The 25142-nt window shown below is 42.3% G+C and overlaps 1 protein-coding gene across 3 annotated transcripts in view; it reads left to right on the forward strand.

Moving 5' to 3' along the window:
* Positions 1-14967, forward strand: part of SLC45A4 (solute carrier family 45 member 4) — a 142361-nt gene extending 127394 nt beyond the window's left edge. For all 3 annotated transcript variants that reach the window (XM_048841758.2, XM_048841757.2, XM_048841759.2), the window contains exons 4-8: positions 2965-3144; positions 4513-5585; positions 5673-5772; positions 6872-7083; positions 8109-14967. In XM_048841758.2, coding sequence (XP_048697715.1) covers positions 2965-3144; positions 4513-5585; positions 5673-5772; positions 6872-7083; positions 8109-8471 — 1928 coding nt within the window. In that variant the 3' untranslated portion in view covers positions 8472-14967. The remainder of the gene's footprint in view (positions 1-2964; positions 3145-4512; positions 5586-5672; positions 5773-6871; positions 7084-8108) is intronic.
* Positions 14968-25142: the final 10175 nt, after the last annotated feature.

Consider the following 25142-nt stretch of genomic DNA (forward strand, 5'->3'; position numbering starts at 1 on the left):
CTGCAAGAAAATGTTAATACTTGGAGGAATGGGTAATATATGATGTGCTTGTTGCTTTGTCCGCTAGTTGTCTCTCTCTGCTCCTGCTATTCCTTTTCCCCCTGCAAATTTGTAATAGCCATCTGACTGCAGGCCGCCTAATAGATTTATCTAGATAGAGAGGAAGCTCATTCTGATTTAAGATACCTCTGCATGTTAGTTTAGGTCTGCATCTGTTGATATTGGCAAACATAGCTTAATGCATCAGCTAAAACTTTTCTTGGCAATCTTCTTGTGATTACATTTTTTACTAAATCAATCAAAGTGGTCTGTGTTCTCAAACTTTGAGAATACTTTTTTTTAAAGTAATTATTACTTAATTGCAGTTAACTCACAAAAATTAATCGCAGTTTTAATCACTGTTAAACAATGGAATACCAATTGAAATGTATTAAATATTTTTGGATGTTTTTCTACATTTTCAGATATATCTATTTCTATTACAACACGTTTCAGAGTAACAGCCGTGTTAGTCTATATTCGCAAAAAGAAAAGGAGTACTTGTGGCACCTTAGAGACTAACCAATTTATTTGAGCATAAGCTTTCATGAGAGCTGTAGCTCACGAAAGCTTATGCTCAAATAAATTGGCTAGTCTCTAAGGTGCCACAAGTACTCCTTTTCTTATTACAACACAGAATACAAAGTATACACTGTTCACTTTATATTATTTTTATTACAAATATTTGCACTGTAAAAATAATATAGTATTTTTCTGTTCTCCTCATACAAGTGCAATCTTTGTCGTGAAAGTGCAGTTTACAAATGTCGTTTTGCTTTGTTACATAACTGCACTCAAAAACAAAACAATGCAAAAACTTTAGAGCCTACAAGTCCGCTCAGTCCTATTTCTTGTTCAGCCAATCGCTAAGACAAACAAGTTTGTTTACATTTATGGGAGATAATGCTGCCCACTTCTTATTTACAGAAAGTGAGAACAGGCGTTCGCATGGGACTTTTGTAGCCTGCATTGCAAGGTATTTACGTGCCAGATGTGCTAAACATTCGTATGCCCCTTCATGCTTTGGCCACCATTCCAGAGGACATGCTTCCATGCTGATGACATGCGTTTTAAAAAAAAATGTGTTAATTAAATTTGTGACTGAACTCCTTGGGGGGGAATTGTATGTCTCCTCTTCTGTTTTACCCACATTCTACCATATCTTTCATGTTGTAGTAGTAATGGATGATAACTCGGCACATGTTCTTCATTTTAAGAACACTTCTGCAGATTTGACAAAACGCAAAGAAGGTACCAATGTGAGATTTCTAAAGATAGCTACAGCAATTGACTCAAGGTTTAAGAATCTGAAGTGTCTTCCAAAATTTGAGGGGGACAAGGTGTGGAGCATGCTTTCAGAAGTCTTAAAAGAGGAACACTCCGATACAGAAACTACAGAACCCAAACCACCAAAAAAGAAAATCAACCTTTTCATAGAATCATAGAATATAAGGGTTGGAAGGGACCCCAGAAGGTCATCTAGTCCAACCCCCTGCTCAAAGCAGGACCAATTCCCAGTTAAATCATCCCAGCCAGGGCTTTGTCAAGCCTGACCTTAAAAACCTCTAAGGAAGGAGATTCTACCACCTCCCTAGGTAACGCATTCCAGTGTTTCACCACCCTCTTAGTGAAAAATTTGCTGGCGGCATCTGACTCAGATGATGAAAGTCAACACGCATCAGTCCGTATTGCTTTGGGTTGTTATCGAGCAGAACCTGTCATCAGCATGAACGCATGTCCTCTGGAATGGGGGTTGAAGCATGAAGGGACATGAATCTTTAGCGCACCTGGCATGTAAATATCTTGCAACAGTGCCATGCAAATGCCTGTTCTCACTTTCAGGTGACATTGTGAACAAGAAGCGGGCAGCAGCATCTCCTGCAAATGTAAACAAACTTGTTTGTCTTAGTGATTGGCTGAACAAGAAGTAGCACTGAGTGGACTTGTAGACTCTAAAGTTTTACATTGTATTATTTTTGAATGCAGTTATTTTTTGTACATAATTCTACATTTGAAAATTCAACTTTCGTGATGGAGATTGCATTACAGTACTTGAAAAATACTATTTCTTTTGTTTTTTACAGTGCAGGTATTTGCAATCAGAAATAAATATAAAGTGAGCACTGTACACTTTGTATTGTGTTGTATTTGAAATCCATATATTTGAAAATGTAGAAAACATCCCAAAATATTTAAATAAATGGTATTCTATTATTCAACAGTGCGATTAATCATGATTAATTTTTTTAATCACTTGACAGCCCTAATTATTACCCTTTTGTCACTATGGGGGGGCTGTCGCAGTATTGCCAAGGGAACAGAGATGCATGTAATAGCATCATGCTCAATATGTTCCATAGGATTCTTTTTAAAACACAGAAGCAGTATTGTTTGAGTGGGCTCTGCACATTCCCACTTTTGGAATGTACCATTAGTGTAGCTTACACCGGCGGGATCATCTAGGAGTGCTCTATATTGAAGGGTGCAATCTACAACACTGAATGGGGAAAACTGAAACTAGTATAACTGCATTTATAACCAGTATTTTGACCAGTTATGTAATTTTGTGGATGCTGACCTCTCTAACCTGGCTGCCTTTCACCAAAAACTGCTTTTGGATTTTGGAGGATAACATGTATGAGAAATGAAAAATAGTAGCTGATACTTTCTGAGGTGCTTAAAACAGATAAACTCTTGAGAAACAAGTGTCATTCTCATAAATGTAAAAACATACCTTCTGTCCCAGACTATGCAAGAAGCTGTGCCAAAGAACTGAAATGGCCATTTTATTGAGTAAAGGAATGTTTCCAGTAAGTGCGTTGGCTGCCTTTCTCTTAAGGAGATTAACCTTGCTTTTGAGTAGTTTGCTCCTTTTGGATAAAATGCTTAAAGATTTCCCCACCCACCCCCCCGTTTTTTTCACAGGTCTGGCCATTGGAGATGTCCCAGACAAGCAGCCCATTGGCATAGTTCTCACAGTGCTTGGAGTGGTAGTATTGGATTTTTGTGCTGATGCAACAGAGGGGCCAATTCGGGCCTATTTACTGGATGTGGTGGACAGCGAAGAACAAGACATGGCACTCAACATCCATGCGTTTTCAGCTGGTATGCAGTTCACTTATATATCTCCTGCTGTTTTTGTATCTACATGAAGTTGACAAGTCATTACTTAGCTGACTTTCATTGAAAGATTAGCTCTCGATGTTCACTGAACTTGCTCCTCGTGTCGGTACTGCCTCATAGTCATCCCAATCTGGAGGGTCTTGATACTTTATATGAAGAGAACATCTATGTGAATCCTGGCTATCGCAAAATAATACTTGCAAGTGGAGTTAGGATAAAGCATCATATGATTACAGGCAATCCTCGGACTTACGACATAATTGGTTCCTGTAAATTGCATCGTAACTCAGAACCGCAATGCGCTCCATTGTGAGACTGAGCATCGTAAAGTCGAAACCAATGATCGTAAGTCGCATCAGGGTGTCAATTCAGAACATAAGTGCCGTTTGTCGTAAGTCAAACTTCGTAAAGTTGAGGACAGCCTGTATTTGTATTACCAAAGTACTTAGAGGAGGACCCAGTCAAGATTAGGACCCTGTTGCACTGGGTACTCTGCAAACATGTAGTAAGGCATTCTCTTCCCGGAAGTACTTCCAGTCTAAATAGAAAAGACAGACAAAACAATAATAAAGTGGGCCAAGTTTCACCGTTATGGTGGTGTCAGTGAGTTATTCCACTAAAATAAATCTGGAGTAATCTGGATGTACACCAGTGTAACCAAAAGGAAAAGTGGGTGTTGTGTATATGTAAAATATATGGTAACATACCAAATGGATATCTGTTTCAGTTTCCTCAAAGACATTAATAGTAAAACTCTGGTTTTTCCATCATTGTAAGTGAAACCACATCATTAGAAATATGTGGGTTTAGGGCAATATTGAAATTATGTCCTCTGGCCAATTGCATCAGCTTGTTATCACGTGATAACATTGGACTAACGGATCACATATGGTCTCAAAGTTTTATCTAAAGCCGTAGACTTAAAAAATGAATTTTCCATTTTGTGAGAATTTGCCTGACAGCTTTTTATTTCTTGAACCTCTTCCCATTGTCCGACTGAGAGTTGACTCCAGCCTGGAAATATATTTTAAATTAAAGCTGGGAAATCCAGAATTAAAGTGCACCACCACTTAAAATAAGTCATGGCAGTCTCAAAAATATTTTGCCTGTAATCAGAGACTCATACTTCCCAGGAAACAAGAAATGTCTTAAACTTGAAAGTGGAAACTTCTACATGTCTCACTTTCTGATTCTGTGTATTTCTGGATCACCTTTGGGTGCTTTAGATGAGATAGTATTTCAAGGGAAACTTAAGTTTGAGATCTGACTGTGGAGGGTCAGACTGAAATGTAACCTCTTTATTTTCATGCAGCAAAATAGTAACTGTTTTGTTTTTTTCCCCTTCCTTAGGACTTGGAGGAGCCATTGGCTATATGTTAGGAGGGCTGGACTGGATGCAGACCTTCTTGGGTGACCTTTTTAAATCTCAAGAACAAGTACTTTTCTTTTTTGCAGCCATTATTTTCTCTGTCTCTGTTGCTCTTCACCTTTTTAGCATTGAAGAAGAGCAGTATAACCCTCAACAAGACAGAATTGAAGATGAAGCAGATACACTTTCTAGTGTTAAGCTCAGTGGCAGCCTTCCACCTCTGAATCGACTGAATGTAATTAGCGAGGAAGATCCCTATGGGACCTCTGTGTACCCAGAGGAGGTTCAGTCAGAGCAGGACCTCAATATGGATTTCCTTGAGGTGGACATTGTAAGGAGTAAGAGCGATTCTGTTCTGCACATGCCAGATGCTACTCTGGAAATCGAATCAGAGCTGCTTTTTCTACATGACATTGAGCCCTCCATTTTTCAAGACCCTTCATACCCAAATACTCCCCTCAGCACCAGCCAGGAACTTCTGAAGTGCAAATTTAACCGCCTCTCTGCTTTCCTCAGGGAAAATGAAAAAGAGGAGATGTTGCTTGATAATCACTTGAATGAAGCCAAAGTCCCAAATGACAATGGCTCCCTACCAAAAGATCTCCTCAATGGACATGCTAGGATTGGCATGAAGCAATCTAGTACTTCAAACTCCATGCGCAGACGAAGGCACATGTTCTATCGTCAGCCATCTTACACCTTCTCCTACTATGGCAAAATAGGTTCTCACCGCTATCGTTTCCGACGGGCCAATGCCATTGTCTTGATCAAGTCCTCCCGCAGCATGAATGACATCTACGACATGCAGAAGAGACAGCGGCAGAGGTACAGACACAGGAATCAGAGTGGCACAACGAATTCTAGTGGAGACACTGAGAGTGAAGAAGGGGAAACGGAAACCACTGTCCGACTTCTGTGGCTGTCTATGCTAAAAATGCCCAATGAGCTCCTGAGGCTTTGCCTTTGTCACCTCTTAACCTGGTTTTCCATCATTGCTGAAGCAGTGTTTTATACGGATTTCATGGGACAGGTCATCTTTAAAGGGGATCCCAAGGTGAGCAAATAGCCTGTGTTGCCAATACAGAACTGCTGGTAATTATTCTGTTTTGATTATACTCTGGTAAATCTTTGTTTCATGCAGGGTCCTTCTAATTCTACTGAACTGCATGCCTACAATGCCGGAGTTCAGATGGGCTGCAGGGGCTTGGTCATTTATGCTGCGACTGCTGCTGTTTGCTCAGGTAAGAGGCTCTATGTAGACAAGCAATGAAATATTTCTCACTAATCATGTGAGGTGGGATGCTGCTGGGACAGTACGTTAAATATTTTTTTCTAAGTAAAAATATAATTTTGTCTAGACTCCAGAATGCACCTTCCAATCAATTCTTGCAAGGTTAAGGGAGGGGCATGAGAACTTGAAAATGCATTTTACATGTTATAATGTGAGTCTTAAGTCTGGCTCCTCAAGTGTCTGTATGGTAAAGTACCTCAAATACAGAAATATGAACAGCTCTTTTCTAATAGTTTGAAACCTAAAACCACTTCTGAGGACACTTGTGTCTTTTAGCCAGCCAGCCATCAGAAAACTAAAACTATGACTATCAAAAATATTAATCTTATGTAAAACATTTATAAAGACTGTTCTTTAAATATACCATTTTAAGACATGAATCTGTGTTAAGTCTCTGACAGATAAGCACCCTATAAACTTTAGAGCTACCATTTGCACTTGAAATATACTGTAATATAGAACTTTAGATATACTTTAATTCTGCCTTTTGCAGTCCACACATGTGAATTACAATTTAATATCCTTGGGACCATCTCATTATTCAGGCATGTCCAACCAGATGTCTCATTCCAAAATACAAAAGGAAGTTTGGCTCTAGGCCTGAATTATTTAATTATCAAAAGTGTGTAATTTAGTAAATATCTCTGAGTTAGGAACTGAATCTATCCTGTGCTTAAAAAAGCTGGACACTTTTTTTTCCTTTAACAGAAAATGTTAGTTAATACCATTGATCACATATAGTGGTATCATGGTCCATTGAATTGGAATCCTGCAACACCTGAATTCTAGTCTCAGTTCTGCCACAGGCTTGAATTGTGGCCTTGGGCAAGTCACTTAACCTGTGTCTGTTCCCCCTTCTTTGAAACGGGTATAACATGTTCCTACCTCCTAGGTAGGTGGTGAAGATTAATCAGTACATGTTCAGAGTGTTGTACAAAAAAAGTATGTAGCACTTAAATGTTATGTCAGACTGAAGGACTGAGTATTGTAAAACGTAATTCAGTAGCCTGATGATGTGTATTTGATTTTTGGTTTTTAATTCTCTGCAGCTTTACTACAAAAATACTTGGACAACTATGACCTTAGCATAAAGGTGATCTACATTCTGGGCACGCTGGGTTTTGCTATTGGAACTGCAGTGATGGCTATGTTCCCCAATGTGTACGTGGCTATGATAATGATCAGCACTATGGGAATAGTCTCTATGAGCATATCCTACTGTCCTTATGCACTTTTAGGACAATACCATGATATTAAACAGGTATGTGAAATATTTAATCACAGCAGTTCCAAATAGATTTGCCACATCCACTTGCTTGGGATATATGCTTTGTTGGGGCATCCCCCAGTGAAAAGATTATGATAGCGAACAGTAATGACTGCTACTTAATCAGGCCACAGTTAACATAAATTCTGCTCAGTGGGGACATACTAGCTTGATGCCAAGTTGATAAGTGATGGTGTAAAAGGGGTTAAATGCATATGAAATGCACGTGCAGACCTTTTAATTAAAAAGGAGTGGTCAAATAATGATTAAAAGGAAAAAGTGACACTATAAATGCAATCATTGCACTCATATTCATTACTATATCTTAAATCTTGGCGAAGCTTTTTGTTCAAAGGACCTGTCTCCTTAATTGGGAGAGTAGGCTGGCTACAGAGCTGTCCCATTTAAGCACCATCTGCTGTATTATAAACATGTTAGAGGCTCTGATAATAGTCTGGAGATACAACCACAGGTATCTTAAGTGCAAAGATTCTGCTGGAAATCAGTCAGGACAACAGAAGTGCAGTCAACTTCACTTTAATATTCTTAGCACTGCTGTGTTTGGGTTCCAACCTGTAAACATACTTCTTGGACACATCTGTTTTCATTTACGTTGTTTAAAATCGTCGAAGTTTCTACTGGTCAAGTCATTTTAAAAAATGACCTTTATAAAAACTTAATTTGGAGCCAACTGAGATGGCAAAGGCCCTTAAACTGGAGTGATCAGTGGCCTGTCTGGTGCAAAATGAGCAGGAATTATCACTCCAGAATAAGGGATTCCAGCTAGCTGATGGACCTTAATAGGAGCTGTGTGGATAGTAGTATTTTTATTGCCTCCTTGTACCATTTAATCTTCAAGCAGAAGTGAAAGTGTTGCCTGTTTAACTATTCAGCGTTTTCCCCCCTCTCTGTCTCGGGTAGAGAGATGGTGTGTCCAGGAGAGGATGTGGTTCAGGAAGTCTGGGAAGATTGCTTATGCTTAGATGCCTGACTTCTAATGTACATTCCTTGTCTTTCAGTATATTCACCACAGCCCTGGAAACTCAAAGCGAGGATTTGGCATAGACTGTGCTATCTTGTCATGCCAGGTTTACATCTCCCAGATCCTGGTGGCCTCAGCACTTGGTGGAGTGGTGGATGTAGTAGGCACAGTCCAGGTTATTCCAGTGGTGGCATCAGTAGGATCCTTCCTGGGCTTTTTGACAGCTACATTCTTGGTGATTTATCCTGATGTCACGGAGGACCCAAAGGAAGAACAGAAAGGACTGAGCCCTCCAGAGACCACCGAAAGCAATGGTGTGGTTGCAGAGAAACCAACTGCTATAAAGCTCTCGCGTAAAGGGGCAGCCTCGTCAGAATTGGAAAGCGAGTCAATAGTTTGAACTGGTCATTGTTATTTATACACATTCCAAGCAGTTCAGGTGCATGAATGCAGGTGCATGAATGAGGACGTTCTTAAGGAAAAAATTCTGACTCTCTTCAGTAGTTACTTTTTGCTTAAACTGCAGCAAAAAATGGCTCTTTCCTGCAAAAACGTAGATGAAATTTTGTAGTCCTAGGATAGGTTTGAACAGATAGCTATTACGCTGATTGCTTTCTCTACAATTTAGAAATTGTCACTTCTGAACACTTTTTAAATTAAGAACACACTTAGATTTCAAATATATAAATCTGCAGGTACATTGTTCGTTCTTGCATGTTTTTTAAAATGTCATGACAGAGTCACAGTGTATACAATTAGCAGTTTAGAAAAATGAAGGTTGCTTGCAATTTTTAGACTGTAATTGAAAACAAAAGCTATTTTGAACATAGGCTTCGCTAATTTTTTTGTCTGAACATTTCAGATCTTGCTAATGTAATAGGTGAATCAGATGCGTAGACGCCTTTCTTTTTTTTTTTTTTTTCTGTAGACACAATATTTGGTTTGACAGCTACAATTTTTTAACATTTGTTTGGATTTCATCCTATTTTAGTGGGTGCAATTACTACCAAGTATTTTTCTTTGCAATTACTTACGTTTTAAAAAAGCAATTACTACAGTTTAAGAGAACTGCTGTCAATTCTTTTATTCGAACTGTTCAACAAATCTGTTCCCAAGTACTGCTGCTTGTCAGAAATTGATGGTATTGCGTGTATGGTTTAGCTGCTGATGGAAGTAACAGCAGCTGGGAAGGTGATCAGCACTTGCAGCAAGCATTTGCAGTGAGTGCAGAATTTAATGAGTGGCATTGGAACATGCTGTGACAATTTTAGCAGGGAGTTTTGTGTGTTGAACTTACTAGGGTTGATTTTTCTTTCGGCATTTAAAATTGATCATCTCATTTTGATGAAACTGCCATGGAGAAGGGAATTTCATTCAGTTGGCTTCATGGAATTGATGTGAGGATCCTCTTTAGAGAGGAAGGAGGTTGTTGATTGCACTTCTATGATCCTTCTATGATCTGGCTGGGAATCACAATAGTATAGTCAGTGTCAGTACAACAAGGTAAACCGAAGGCCTACCTCTGTAACTTTATGCCATAGTCTGGTTATATAAAAATCTGTGTCATAAAGAGCTTTGGTCCTTAAAATCCAATCCAGGAGCATGTAATGCTGTTCCTGTCCCTACACAGGAATTGTATACTGGAGCTCTTTTGAGCTTCTGTCCTGATTCCTTCAGTCTGACCTCTTTACCCTCCTGCATAATACTGGATTCAGGACATAGCTGCAGTGCAAAGAAACTTCCTGTGAAGAGCGATAGGAAAGATCACTATTTTTAACTTAAATGCTTAACTGAATTTTTAGCAATGCCCAAAACCATGGGTAGCTGTAACTCGGACGCAACAGCCTTTTAAAATGTCTTTATAAACAAAACCAACAAACTTCCGGTCCTTTCCTTATAAGAAGTGTTCCTAACTCTATTTACTCATTTCCAGGTGGAACAGAAGAGACCTCAGCAAGTTCACAGGTTTAGTCAAGCAAATCCAGACCACTGTTGTAATATTTCTGCTGCCTCAAACTCATTAAATAGTCGCAGTACTTTAGAATGTGCGACTGAATCATGCTGCAGTATAGTCACTCGAAAGCAAAGTTATATATATATATTTCAAAATGAAAAGCCGTTTTAATTACTTGAATTGTAAGTGTATTTAAGAGACAATATATATTCTGGTGGAGTTGAGGCTAACTGGCCGTCTTGCCAATGTCATTGATAAATTACTGATGGCATCATATGTTTTCTTCTTAACTGAAGGATTTTAGGCAGTACTCATGTCTCCCTCTGACAGGCATGAATATACTGTTTTTACATTTGAGTGCTATGAAATTCCATCAAGTATACAGAATTGCACAGGACTCTTGTTTGAAGTGTGTTAAGGAAAAGAAATCTGGTTTTTTGTGTTGTTTTTGTTTTTTTTTCTCTGTGAATATTTTTATTAGAACACTTCTGAATTTTGTGTTCAGACAGGAGAATAATACTACTGAAGCATTTAAGACCTTATTGAAGAAATCAGTTGCTAGAAATATTTCTCACTGAACTCTTAGAGTGAGTTTTATCATCTCTGTGTATATCGTCTAGTAGGCTTCACATATAACCGAAATGCAGTGCTGTTTCACCATAAAACTGGCATTCCTGTGAAATACAAACCTAATTATACAGTTTTAAAGTCTGGCATCAATATTTTATTTTAAAATACTCTAAGGATTCTGCTTCTTTGTTAAACGGACACACTCAGTAGTTCTTAGTAAGTGACACATAAAACGAGTTTTAAAGTTCCCATTGCGTGTGAGATTTGTCTATCAATTTAATCTTTCATACCAATCTGGTCCTTTTCCCTTTTGACAAATGTTTCACTGGATATTGTTTAAATTAGCATTACCCAGCATAGCACTTTCTTGAGCCAAAATGTGCACTGGCATCATCAGCTGGTGACAATTTAGCTTTGGAAAGAGCAGTTGGCTGCCTCTTGCTACATAGCGAACAGAGGGATCCTAAAACTTTGCTTTTTGGAATTGGGCACACTTACTTCAGCCCCCCCCCCACCACCACCACCACCACCACCACACACACAGACCTCTAAAAGAGGGAGGTGAAGGTTTGGTTTTGGGGTGGAGCTCTGTTTCAGATCCAGAGGATTTCAATCAGGTCAGATGGAATTTTGTGCTGGCCAGCCTTTACCAAGCCTCTTTCCTAAGAATTGGAGACTAGAGTGTGCATAGTTTGGGCTGGGAAAGCATTGTTTAGATTATCACATTAAAATGTAAACTTGCTATGCTGCTTTGTAGCACGACGTTTTACTGCGCTGCAGCAAAGTAAAGATCCCAGGGAAACCATCATTCAGTGTAAACACGTTTGTGTCCCGCTGGCAATACTTCGTGTTTGGGTAGCCCTGCCTAGGCCTTTAAAGACTTGCAACCATAGTAGCTAGTTCCATTGCCTAGCCAGGTTATGGAGCCTGACGAAATTAAAGATGCTTTTCAGCTTTGAACGTGGACAGCTTGCTGCTTAGTGATGACTATCGGCGGTTTTTAATTCTAGAGCTCTTCGATTTTGAGAGATTCCCTTTGTAACCCAGGCTTTTCCGTGGGGTAGGTAGCGTATCCCTTATCTTCAGCTGCAAAGAGATTGTTACTTTAAGGTTGCATTAGTCAAACCCATCAAAGTGTAATCACCTTATTTCTTATTGTGGAATTGAAGGGAGGAAAAAGCTGAGGGAGTTGTTTAACTTCTTGGTGACTCTAAATAGTGTTTAGGTTTGCCACTGTTACTACTAAGTCCACTTCACGTTGTGTATGGTATCAAATAAGATACATACTGTAGCAGGTTTAAGTTTTGGTAAGGTTTAAGTTTTGTTTAATTCTTCCTGTATTTCTCTTTACCATATAATATGTTACATCCACTGATTAAAAATCTGTTTCTTGATAACACTTAACAGCTTTAGGTTCATGTTCTTAAAAGGTTAAATTAGTTAAAAGTATCTCTTTGCATGAGATATCCAGTTGGTAGGCATCAAGTCTAGCATTATGCTGCGTAAAGTCAGAGAGGCTTAAACATAACCATTTTTGGAAATTATAAAATTGAATTGGCTGCATTGATTTATCATAGTCTAATCGTATTTGAACCAAGCAGCTCAGTAAGGATTTCAAAAAATAGAAGCAATAATTTCTTAGGAATGTTTTCTTACAATTACTCAAATTATTTGCATGGAGATTTATTACCTAAATAACCTTTAAATAATTTTAAGCTGATTTATCTCTGATCCACTCTGTCAACAGTCAGTTCAGGACAACTGTTGGCAAGGAAAAACATATGTCTTTCACAACAAGGTGCAAAGAAGCATTTGGAGGAGAAACAACAAATCCAGTGCAAATTACAACTCTCTGAATCTTGTGTCCTTTTTCGGCCTGTCATAGATGGGCCTTTGTATAAAATATGGAACATTCCCCACCTCAGAAGTCTGACCAGCAGGGACACTCTGAACGTAGACTCCTGCTCCTGGGAATCAGAATTTCCCCATCACTAGCCACAGGTTTATGAGAGACTTTCACTATGGAAATTCTGGCTGACAGATTCAGTTGTGAAACATGCCAAACGTTCCCCAGAAAGCTTTTTTTTTTTTTTAAAGGGGCATGGATACTATAGCAGGGGAGTCTCACTCTCGTAGGAATTCCTCTTGTCCCAGAGCAGTTCAATAACTACATGTCAGAGGTGGCTGTATGGGGAAGTACATTGTTGAAGGCAAATAGTCTCGCTAGAATCCATATACCTACTCGTGGGTTTCAGTGATCTAGGACTTGCTCCAAAGCCCAGGGAAGTCAATGCAAGGACTTTCATTCACTCCAGTGGGCCTTGGATCAGGCCCTTAATACCCATTAACAGCTCTCTGGATTAAGACTAAATTTACAAACGGCAGGAGGAGGAGGAGGAAGTTTAAATAGTTTTGCTGCAGACAACAGAAGCACAGCTGGCAGGCTCCCTCCTTGAAACCTATTTTGATAGTCCAGATTATTTTTGTTCAACATTTCCATATTTTTCCTCACTGCAATTTAATGTGATTTGGTTGCGTGACATCCTGTGGTTCAGTACCTAGTTTTACCTCTAGTTTATATATAGAATTTAAAACGTTCAGTGACTAAACTAGAGATAAAACTAGGAACTGAACTATATAGTTTGGGTCAAAATATCCTTGGTGATTGTACGCTCTTCCTGAATTGTACTAAGTAATGTTGTGTTTTCACTTGAGTTCTTCCCGTTTTCCCCACTTCTTAGTCTGCTGCAAGATGAACTAAGCTATAAAATATATATCCTGTTTAAAGAACACTTGCATGAAACTCCAAGCACCTGAAGTATCTGTTGTGGAAGAGCGATTGTTTTTATTTGCAGCTGTCCTTTCCTTGTTTTCTGTTGATAGGCCAAATAAATGTAATGCACGCCAGATGTTGCACATGAATGGTATTGATGACTGTGTAAGAAATACCAAATTTTATTTTTCCTTAAGGTGATTTTTATGGCTACAGATAGTCCTTGAGCTTAAGCCACCACACTGCAAATTTGTAAATTTGCATTGAAAAGGGTCATTCTCAAAGGATGAGCTACCTAAATTTCCTATTTCTCATGTTGCATTCAGAATAAGCATATTGCAAATGCATCTTCTGCTTACTCAAATGTTGAACTGTTTTTATTTTAAGGGATTTTTCACTTCAGCAAGGGGAAATTGTATCAGGACTTTCACGATTTCACTCATGCATGACTTCAGCCAGTCAGGGCAGAAAGGTACCACCATTAAGATGCTTGGTTTTGCCCTGATTAAATTGAAGATAATTTCCTGTAAGAGTGATTTGAATTTCTAGACCTGAACAACCTTCAAATTTGTCTTGCTTTTAACCTTGCCTTTCCAGTCTGCAAACTGTTGCTATGGCCCTCTGGGGGACAAATAGCTTTGTCTGATGCAGAGGGGACTGAAAACCTGTTGCATCATACAGCATCCTGATTAACCCGATGGCAAAAGGAGCTGTCATTTCTGATGCCAGCAGTAAACAGACGACTTGCAGTGCTGTAGCTGCTGTCAGTGTAACACAACTGCTAACAAATCTTTTCCCCAACAAATATTTTACCCGAATATAAACGTACCAGGTCTCCAGTGCAAACTTCCGTGAGAGAGAACCCACCGCACAAGTTCACGTTCCATGAACTCTGGCTCCTTTTATTCAAATTTTAAAATCACATTTAAAGATCTAGGAATGTGCCCCTAAAACACTATTATTAGTATTATTGATTTAATACCCACTAGTGCCAGATTATTTCCAAGTTGTATTTAGTCGAACAAACCCCAGATGGAATTAACTCTGAACAAATCGGTGGTTCCTAATTTTTCTTTCTGATGTAACATAGACACTAAACCATTTTGGTAGCCAAATGACCAGCTTATTTAAAATGCCTCCTATGAATAGAAAGCTGCATCTAGGCTTCTCCTAATGAAAAAAAATTTGGTTCCATTGTGGACTGGCCATATGACAACTATTTTTTTATCAACTTATTAAGTTGGGGCACTATAATAGCTCTTGCTGAGTTTAGCAATGTTTATAAGCGTGTGTTAAACACATAATAAGTTTTATGAGGAAAAAGGGATAAAGAAAAGCAATGTCACAGATGAATGTGTTTGAGTAGACAGCATGCTTTTTTTATTTCTACACTGTTAAGCTTATTTTCTGTTTTTAAGGTCAAACTTTATTGCATGAGAAACTTTTACTGTGTTCTGCACTTTGTTCTCTTTTGTATAATCTTGATTTTTTCATTTATGCATAGAAAAAAATGGGTTTAGAAATACTCTACTCCACATTGCATTGTGTTCCAGTCTGTTGTTCTACAATTCAAACTTAATAAACATTTAAATAAGAGTTCGTATGTGTTCCTGTGTGTGATGTCTGAATCCTAAGTACAAGGGCTAGTACTGTCCTTGAAAACGCACGTATGGTGCATATCTTAGCCAAGTGTTCTGGAGAGTCTGCGAGCGTGACTTGGTTTCAAGACTGAGCCAAGTACTCTTGCCCTCTAATATTAACTTTCTGTGCAGTCTCTGGCAAGTCATTTAACCACTCTCTTCTTCACATTCCTCAGCTGTCAAATGAAAATAATAATCCTCAACCTTTCGTAGATTCATAGATATTTAGGTCAGAAGGGACCATTATGATCATCTAGTCTGACCTCCTGCACAACGCAGGCCACAGAATTTCACCCACCCACTCCTGTGAAAAACCTCTCACCTATGTCTGCGCTATTGAAGTCCTCAAATCGTGGTTTAAAGACTTCAAGGAGCAGAGAATCCTCCAGCAAGTGACCCATGCCCCATGCTACAGAGGAAGGTGAAAAACCTCCAGGGCCTCTTCCAATCTGCCCTGGAGGAAAATTCAAGGTTTGAGAATCTTAATTCAATGTTTATACAACACAATGTAAATGCAAAGTGTTACAGTTCGGCCTCGACAGTGGTCCAAACATGTTACACCCTTCACATATTTGACTAACACTTGTGACATTGTCATGACACAGTTAGAAATATTAGAACATACCATCTATCAAACACCAATACCAGCCTGGAATGTAGTAAACCTACATAAGCACAGAGCGGCTTGGGTTATCTCCTTTGGATTGAACTATTCCTGTGTGTAATGAGAAGCTGTCACTTACTGAGTTATCAAAAATGTACGTCTGTAGCTAGCTAGACCATTAAAAGGCACTTGAGATTGTTTATCTTTTTCAATAGCAGGTCTATAAAATAATAAAACCCACGTCTGACATGAGCAGTACTGGGCTTGGGTTGTACTATTATATCTTTCAGAGTAACAGCCGTGTTAGTCTGTATTCGCAAAAAGAAAAGGAGTACTTGTGGCACCTTAGAGACTAACCAATTTATTTGAGCATGAGCTTTCGTGAGCTACAGCTCACTTCATCGGATGCATACCATGGAAACTGCAGAAGACATTATATACACAGAGACCATGAAACAATACCTCCTCCCACCCCACTCTCCTGCTGGTAATAGCTTATCTAAAGTGATCATCAAGTTGGGCCATTTCCAGCACAAATCCAGGTTTTCTCACCCTCCACCCCCCCCCCCCCACACAAACTCACTCTCCTGCTGGTAATAGCCCATCCAAAGTGACCACTCTCTTTACAATGTGCATGATAATCAAGTTGGGCCATTTCCTGCACAAATCCAGGTTCTCTCACCCCCTCACCCCCCTCCAAAAAACACACACACAAACTCACTATCCTGCTGGTAATAGCTCATCCAAAGTGACCACTCTCCCTACAATGTGCATGATAATCAAGGTGGGCCATTTCCAGCACAAATCCAGGTTTTCTCACCCCCCCACCCCCATACACACACAAACTCACTCTCCTGCTGGTAATAGATCATCCAAAGTGACCACTCTCCCTACAATGTGCATGATAATCAAGGTGGGCCATGTCCAGCACAAATCCAGGCTTTCTCACCCCCCCCCCCTTTTTTTTTCTTTCCCCGGGGACACACACACACACACACAAACTCACTCTCCTGCTGGCAATAGCTCATCCAAACTGACCACTCTCCAAGTTTAAATCCAAGTTTAACCAGAACGTCTGGGGGGGGGTAGGAAAAAACAAGGGGAAATAGGCTACCTTGCATAATAACTTAGCCACTCCCAGTCTCTATTTAAGCCTAAATTAATAGTATCCAATTTGCAAATGAATTCCAATTCAGCAAACTTCTCGCTGGAGTCTGGATTTGAAGTTTTTTTGTTTTAAGATAGCGACCTTCATGTCTGTGATTGCGTGACCAGAGAGATTGAAGTGTTCTCCGACTGGTTTATGAATGTTAGAATTCTTGACATCTGATTTGTGTCCATTTATTCTTTTACATAGAGACTGTCCAGTTTGACCAATGTAAATGGCAGAGGGGCATTGCTGACACATGATGGCATATATCACATTGGTGGATGTGCAGGTGAACGAGCTTCTGATAGTGTGGCTGATGTTATTAGGCCCTGTGATGGTGTCCCCTGAATAGATATGTGGGGCACAGTTGGTAACGGGCTTTGTTGCAAGGATAAGTTCCTGGGTTAGTGGTTCTGTTGTGTGGTATGTGGTTGTTGGTGAGTATTTGTTTCAGGTTGGGGGGCTGTCTGTAGGCAAGGACTGGCCTGTCTCCCAAGATTTGTGAGAGTGTTGGGTCATCCTTTAGGATAGGTTGTAGATCCTTAATAATGCGTTGGAGGGGTTTTAGTTGGGGGCTGAAGGTGACGGCTAGTGGCGTTCTGTTATTTTCTTTGTTAGGCCTGTCCTGTAGTAGGTAACTTCCGGGAACTCTTCTGGCTTTGCATACCAGACTTTGTAGATTCTGCCTGACTGCAAACCCCCATTTAGTCTCTGCACTGGCTGAGGTACCTTATGTTGGAGAGATTGCTATTGGTGACTTTGATTCCTAGGACTTCTACAGACTTCATGTTCTAGAAACTGGTTTGCTCAAGTGAGGGGGCAGTGGTTCTGCATCCATAGTTTGTTACCTAAGATGGCACAGAGTGATCTAGGCAATATCACTAGGCAATAACTTTACCCATATTTCTGACCTACTTAGGATCCATGTTGCTGGGAGGCACGTTTGAATCCACAGTCTATCTGTCTTTTTATCTGGAGGAAACAAAGCCCAGCTTGGCTTTGAAACCAGTGTTTGTCTGCCTTTGTCCAAAGAAATGAGTTCAAATTGACCATCAGTTTCGGTTTTATTGCTAAACTGGCAGGACTGAGGAAGTCTTGAAGGCTTCTGCAGACACATCAGTAATCAGACTAGCCCTACCAGCTGACATTTGCAAATTTGCAACATGAAGCTCTCTCAGTACGCTCTCACTTGTAACCTCCGACGCTATCTGTCTGTTCGAAGGTTTTTATGCTGAACCCTTTCTCATGGGGACAACTCACAACCGGTATAAGCAGGTGCAATTTCATGGAAGTCAATGGAGTTGCACTTGTTACGCCAGCTCAGCGTTTAGCTCACTTTGTCTAGTGGGGACTGGATGCATTTTGGTCTTATCCCGATCTACCCACATAGCCTGTGTTTCCTAGCGTTGGGTTTAAAATAAGCTTTGTCTACGCTTTAAATGGTAGAGTGGCACCGTTGTAGCAATGCAGTGCTTGATTATAGATGCTCACTACAGTGACGGGAGGGGTTCGTTCATCTCTGTACCTATTCCAGCTCCCTGAGAGGCTATGTGTAGGTCAATGGAAGAATTCTTCCATGAACATAGCGCTGTCAACCCCCGCCCCTCCCCCATCATTCAGGAACGAAGAGAAGTGCGCAATGTCCTGTTGGCATTCACAGGACCTTTCATGGTCTGCCCTGAGCAATTGCATGACGCAGGAGTTGAGTGAAGTAACCCGTCCCAGTCGCATAGGATTTTCATCATCCATGCCAAACCACAGCCTGACTTAATGTTAAAAGGGTGACGAGATCTGAGAGCAGCCAAGCTATAAAACTGAAGTGCTAGGGGATAAGGAGTGTGAAAGAAAAGGAAAACCTAGCACAGAAGAAGTCTTAAGCCTCCGGCAATTGGTCTGCTCTGTGGTGCCTGTGAATGTACCTGTTAAGAGTATAGTCTACAGATTGTAGCCTTCCTCTCTGATATGGCAGAGTGCTCAGGCAGCTTGCTTAAAGAAAAGACACTCAAGCTCCTAGTAGCTCTGTTTACCTCAGTGGAGTGTCTTCCCACATTCTGTGCTTCAAGAGAAGGGAGGCAAAGCCCATGGGGCTGCTTCGCTTCCAACAAGCTGCTTCGCTTCTAATTCCTCTTACAAGGCCCTGTTACACATGTATCTCAACTGACTCCACAAAGATTCTGCTGGCCACTGGTACGCTGCTGGCGTGTAGAGATGATCATCTTGGTCAACCTTTGTGCTGCTGAGTCCTGCTTGAAATGACTCTGGGAGAGATTCTCTCTCTGGAAAGAAAGGGGCTGAGCAGGGGAGAACCCACTTCAGAAAGTTGTTCCTCTGAGGGGGAGAAGAAAGATGGGCCTTGCCTTACTCATGATAGGAGAGGGGAGGGGTACACTGCGGTGTGCACTAAATCCTAGGAGAGAGGAAAGTGTCCTGAATTAACCAGGATCTAGAAAGAATTGCAATCCCTTCTACTAATCCCTGCATCAGGGGATACAACCAGTACCCTGTGAGAATATTGCAAAGGGAGGCGAAAATGCCCATTGTCTAGCTCAGGAAAAATGACTAATGCTCCTGTTCACAGCTTGGCTCTCTGACGTGTTGGGCTCTGCCCTGTGTGCTGGATGACAGATCTCCCCCAAGGAGAGGGTTCCCCAAATGGGGATTTTAAAAAGCACCAATGAATCAGCCCCGTTCCTCTTGCGAGAGCAGCCTCACCCAGTGTTCTTGTACATAATGTTTTTCACCAGAGGATGGGGAACAGCTAGTGATGTAAGGAGGTTACGGGGGAGGGATGGGGTGGTTTTGGCATCAGTGGAAAAGTGCCATTGAAGACGTGAGAAAAGGGAGGGTTGGATCACTCCAGCTATTGTCTGCATTCAATGGTTGTGATGCCAAACCATAGACTAGCCCCGTAACATTAAAAACCTCCCTGATAGAATTCTAAAGTGATAGCAACACTGACTCCAAGATTAAAATCTGTTCCAGGAGGTGACAAGCCCAAACCCAAGCTCTTGCTCCCTCAAACCAGAGAGGAGTGAATGTTCACTGCTACTTGTGCCAGACGCACTGTCTCACACTGCTATGCTGCTGCTGCTCCTCCTCCTTGGCTGATAATGAGCATTTACTGCTGTCTAGATCTGAACAAAATACCTGGTTTTTACCTTGGCAATAATAAGACTTAGCTCTTTATGCTTCGGACTGTAACTGCACTTATAGGGTGACCATATATCCTGATTGTATAGGGACAGTCCCCATTTTGGGGGCTTTTTCTTATATAGGCACCTATTACCCTGCCCCGGTCCTGATTTTTGACCCTTGCTATCTGGTCACCCTAAGCGCTTATAAATATAGTCCAACAGTTTGAAAGTAAATTATCACAGTCTGGTTACAGAACTGAACAACTAAATGACTCCTGGTCTGGTGGTATGTCTCCAACCGTCACTGCACAATGGTGCAAGAAGCCTTTCAGCAAAGGCAGTTATGGAATAACCTGCCAATAGGGAACGTTTCTTTCCAAACCCATCCATTATAGGTTGATCTATGAGCCGAAGCATGACAGTTTCAATCTCTTCCAAACTTTTTTTTAAAACTCTGAATGTTCTTATCTAAATAAATATCTAGTCATTTTATAAAAAGAAAAGGAGGACTTGTAGCACCTTAGAGACTAACCAATTTATTTGAGCATGAGCTTTCGTGAGCTACAGCTCACTTCATCAGATGTATACCGTGGAAACTGCAGCAGACTTTATATACACACAGAGATCAAGAAACAATACCTCCTCCCACCCCACTGTCCTGCTGGTAATAGCTTATCTAAAGTGATCATCAGGTGGGCCATTTCCAGCACAAATCCAGGTTTTCTCACCCTCCACCCCCCCACACAAATTCACTCTCCTGCTGGTGCTAGCCCATCCAAAGTGACAACTCTTTACATAATCAAGTCGGGCTATTTCCTGCATAAATCCAGGTTTTCTTACATCCCCCCCACCCCCATACACACACAAACTCACTCTCCTGCTGGTAATAGCTCATCTAAACTGACCACTCTCCAAGTTTAAATCACAGAATCACAGAATATCAGGGTTGGAAGGGACCTCAGGAGGTCATCTAGTCCAACCCCCTGCTCAAAGCAGGACCAATCCCCAATTTTTGCCCCAGATCCCTAAATGGCCCCCTCAAGGGTTGAACTCACAGCCCTGGGTTTAACAGGCCAATGCTCAAACCACTGAGCTATCCCTCCCCCCCATCCAAGTTAAACCAGAACATCTGGGGGGGGGGGGGGGTAGGAAAAAACAAGAGGAAACAGGCTACCTTGCATAATGACTTAGGCACTCCCAGTCTCTATTTAAGCCTAAATTAATAGTATCCAATTTGCAAATGAATTCCAATTCAGCAGTTTCTCGCTGGAGTCTGGATTTGAAGTTTTTTTGTTTTAAGATAGCGACCTTCATGTCTGTGATTGCGTGACCAGAGAGATTGAAGTGTTCTCCGACTGGTTTATGAATGTTAGAATTCTTGACATCTGATTTGTGTCCATTTATTCTTTTACGTAGAGACTGTCCAGTTTGACCAATGTACATGGCAGAGGGGCATTGCTGGCACATGATGGCATATATCACATTGGTGGATGTGCAGGTGAACGAGCCTCTGATGGTGTGGCTGATGTTATTAGGCCCTGTGATGGTGTCCCCTGAATAGATATGTGGGCACAATTGGCAACGGGCTTTGTTGCAAGGATAAGTTCCTGGGTTAGTGGTTCTGTTGTGTGGTATGTGGTTGTTGGTGAGTATTTGCTTCAGGTTGCGGGGCTGTCTGTAGGCAAGGACTGGCCTGTCTCCCAAGACTTGTGAGAGTGTTGGGTCATCCTTTAGGATAGGTTGTAGATCCTTAATAATGCGTTGGAGGGGTTTTAGTTGGGGGCATGCAATCACAGACATGAAGGTCGCTATCTTAAAACAAAAAAACTTCAAATCCAGACTCCAGCGAGAAACTGCTGAATTGGAATTCATTTGCAAATTGGATACTATTAATTTAGGCTTAAATAGAGACTGGGAGTGGCTAAGTCATTATGCAAGGTAGCCTGTTTCCTCTTGTTTTTCCTACCCCCCCCCCCCAGATGTTCTGGTTTAACTTGGATTTAAACTTGGAGAGTGGTCAGTTTAGATGAGCTATTACCAGCAGGAGAGTGAGTTTGTGTGTGTATGGGGGTGGGGGGGATGTGAGAAAACCTGGATTTATGCAGGAAATAGCCCGACTTGATTATGTAAAGAGTTGTCACTTTGGATGGGCTAGCACCAGCAGGAGAGTGAATTTGTGTGGGGGGGTGGAGGGTGAGAAAACCTGGATTTGTGCTGGAAATGGCCCACCTGATGATCACTTTAGATAAGCTATTACCAGCAGGACAGTGGGGTTGGAGGAGGTATTGTTTCTTGATCTCTGTGTGTATATAAAGTCTGCTGCAGTTTCCACGGTATACATCTGATGAAGTGAGCTGTAGCTCACGAAAGCTCATGCTCAAATAAATTGGTTAGTCTCTAAGGTGCCACTAGTACTCCTTTTCTTTTTGCGAATACAGACTAACACGGCTGTTACTCTGAAAACTAATCATTTTATGAATCCTGCTCAGCGATTCATGATCTCTCCGTGGTATCTTTTGGCAATGAGTTCCACTGGCAAATTTTGCATTGTGTAAGTATTTCCTTTTTAAATCAGCTGTCTTTTAATTTAATTGATTTATTGTCCTTTTCACACATTCAGTACAAGACAGTGGGATGGGATCCCATTCTACTTCGTATATACCATGTATTATTTTGTATATCTTTTTATCATGTCCCCTTATTCACTGTGTCTCAGTCTGAAAAGAGCTGAACTGTTTGCTTTAATCTCCATCTATGGAAGAAGAAAAGGAGTACTACAAGTCCTCCTTTTCTTTTTGCGAATACAGACTAACACGGCTGTTCCTCTGAAACCTGTCATCTATGGAAGGTTTCAGTCTTTCTCTGCCTCTGGTTTGTTACTGGCTTGTTGACTCCTCCTGGGGAGGGACTTGGGTTGTGAACTTCATTTAATAGTATTATTACTTATTTGTTTAGGAGACATGGCCCAGGAGATGCCATTATGGGAGGTGGTGTACAAACACAGAGCAATAATATTTTGCATGCTAATTCATGGTGTGCTGCTTTGTTCACTGCGCTCTATGTAGTATTTTATGAGTAGGGCTGGCTGGTGGAACAGAAAATTGGATTCCAATAGCTGAGTTGCCAGAAAAATTATCCCACCCTGAGATGAAAAGCTAAAAACTTGAAAATGTTTTGGAAACACTGAAACATGATCTGGTTCCCTCGGGTCCCTGAGAACCACTGCCTGAAAGTGTACGCTCCTCCCTATTGCTATGGCCTGTGTGCTGTGAGGGGACTGACGGAAGGCTAGCAAGGCTTTGGGCAGGCACGCTGCTCGGAGGGCTGAGCTCTGCATGCGAGGCCTGCCCGAATGCTGCCAGGAAATTCTCTGACACTGATGAGAAACATCCCTGGAGGTCAGGGTCTATTTGTAGGGCAAAAATTACCCTGGATCTGCTTGCATGTGATGCACTTTTGTCTGTGGGGCAGCTGGAGAGAAAGGTTAGGCTGGTCTTCATCAAGTTAATGGGCTTGGCAGGCTCTGCTACTGTGGAAGTCCTTAGCTGACCAGACACAATCAGAGACTTAATCCTTTCTGCTAGAGGCAAAGCTGAACAGCTGCTGTCCTTATCTGTCCTCTGGAAGGGCAAAGCCAGCTGCTGTCTTGGTCAGAAGAGCCCTCCTGGTTTATTACTGAAGAACCTGCTCCCAGCTGATCAGCTCCTGTGCACAGTGGACCGACTGGCTGCAGGACTCAGCGGGGGGGGTGGCTGCCTCCTTTAGCGAGGTGAAGGCATGAGTCTTTCCTGCAATAACCCCTCACTCACTCCAGTTGCCACCTGCTCTGCTCACACCCTGTTGGGTAGAGGGAGCAGGGGTTTCTGACTTCAGATGCCATAACAGAAGGGCTCTTCAGCTAGCAGCCTTGCATCACCTAGCTCTACCCTTAGGGTGCCCCAATGCCCAGGCAAGTAGCTAACACCGATTTGATTCATCTGCCAGCAGCCTGATTTCTTTCTTTCTCCCCCCCTCCCCGCCCTGCAACTCCCATCATTTGTGTGGCCTACTCCAGGCTGAGAGCCTCACAACCTTCATCTTTGCACCACCCTGGGAGCTGGGGCTGTGCTATAATCGCCCCTGTGCACCTGGGAACACAGAGTACCTGATCTGCCCATGGTCACAGCTCATGTATGCTGAGCCTGAGGCTAACACCCTAACGCTGGGCCAGCTTTGACCTTGGGGCAGGTGTATGACGTTGGAAAGGTCCACAGGAGCAATCGGTGCCTTAGGGCAGCTGCTGTGTTCTGCTCAGCCAAAGGGAGTAAAATGCAGCGTGAGTGGGGGCCCCGCAGCTGACACAGAGCAAGCTGCTGCACCACCCCCCTCCCTACAGGTGCTTGGGTCAGAGAAGGTCAGGAAAGGTGGAGCAGTGGCTGGCTAGGGTTGAGTGCTGGCTCGCCTGTGCATGGGCCCTAGGGGCCAGACCAGCCCCATGAGCAGAGAACCGGAGGGACCCCTGCATGGTTAAAGGAGGGGGAGCCATGGCTGCATGCACCCAGCCAGAGCTGGGCACGTTACAGCCGTGGGCTCGCCGGGCCAGGTTGATGTGGTCTTGCCTCAGCATAGCTCAATGCCCCCTCGCGGTCCTTACCAAAGTGCCGACCCTGGTGAGCAATGGAGCAGCACGTGCCTCGTTCTCCTGCGATACAGCAGGCAGCCAGCGGGGGAGCTGCTGAGCACACTCCTGGCTCACCCTGGTGCTGCAAAGCGGGAGGGTGGGTGGGTAGTTGCTGGGCCTTGTAGCTTTAAAGGAACAAGCAACCGTTAGCATGGCTCTGAAAGGCCCAGGAGTGGGGTGGGCATGGCCGAGCGCCTCGTGTTGGGGAAATTCAGGGCTGGAGAGCAGCAAGGCCCCTTGCTCCGCCCCACCCAAAAAGGCCCAGCAGTGGCCGTTAGCCCCCGCTCCCGCCCACCAGGAGTGGCCGAAGCAGGCACAGCTGTTTGCCTGCTAAGGAAAGGCCAGGCCGGCCCGCGTGACACTCTAAGGGGGGAGGGCGGGCACCACCCGAGGAGGCAGCAGCTGTGCACGTCTCCAGGCGGGCCTGGTCGCCGTGATGCACGCCTGCTTGCCCCCTTTCGAGCCCTGGGAGGGCCGATGAGGTCGGCAGTTGGGTGCGGGGAGCTAGCAGAGCGCATGTAATGCCCACAGACCCCAGTCGGTGGCAGGCGGGATCAAAGCGAGGCCCTCTGGAGCTTAGTGCATG

Source organism: Caretta caretta, chromosome 2, assembly GCF_965140235.1.
Source record: "Caretta caretta isolate rCarCar2 chromosome 2, rCarCar1.hap1, whole genome shotgun sequence".
Lineage (NCBI taxonomy): Eukaryota > Metazoa > Chordata > Testudines > Cheloniidae > Caretta > Caretta caretta.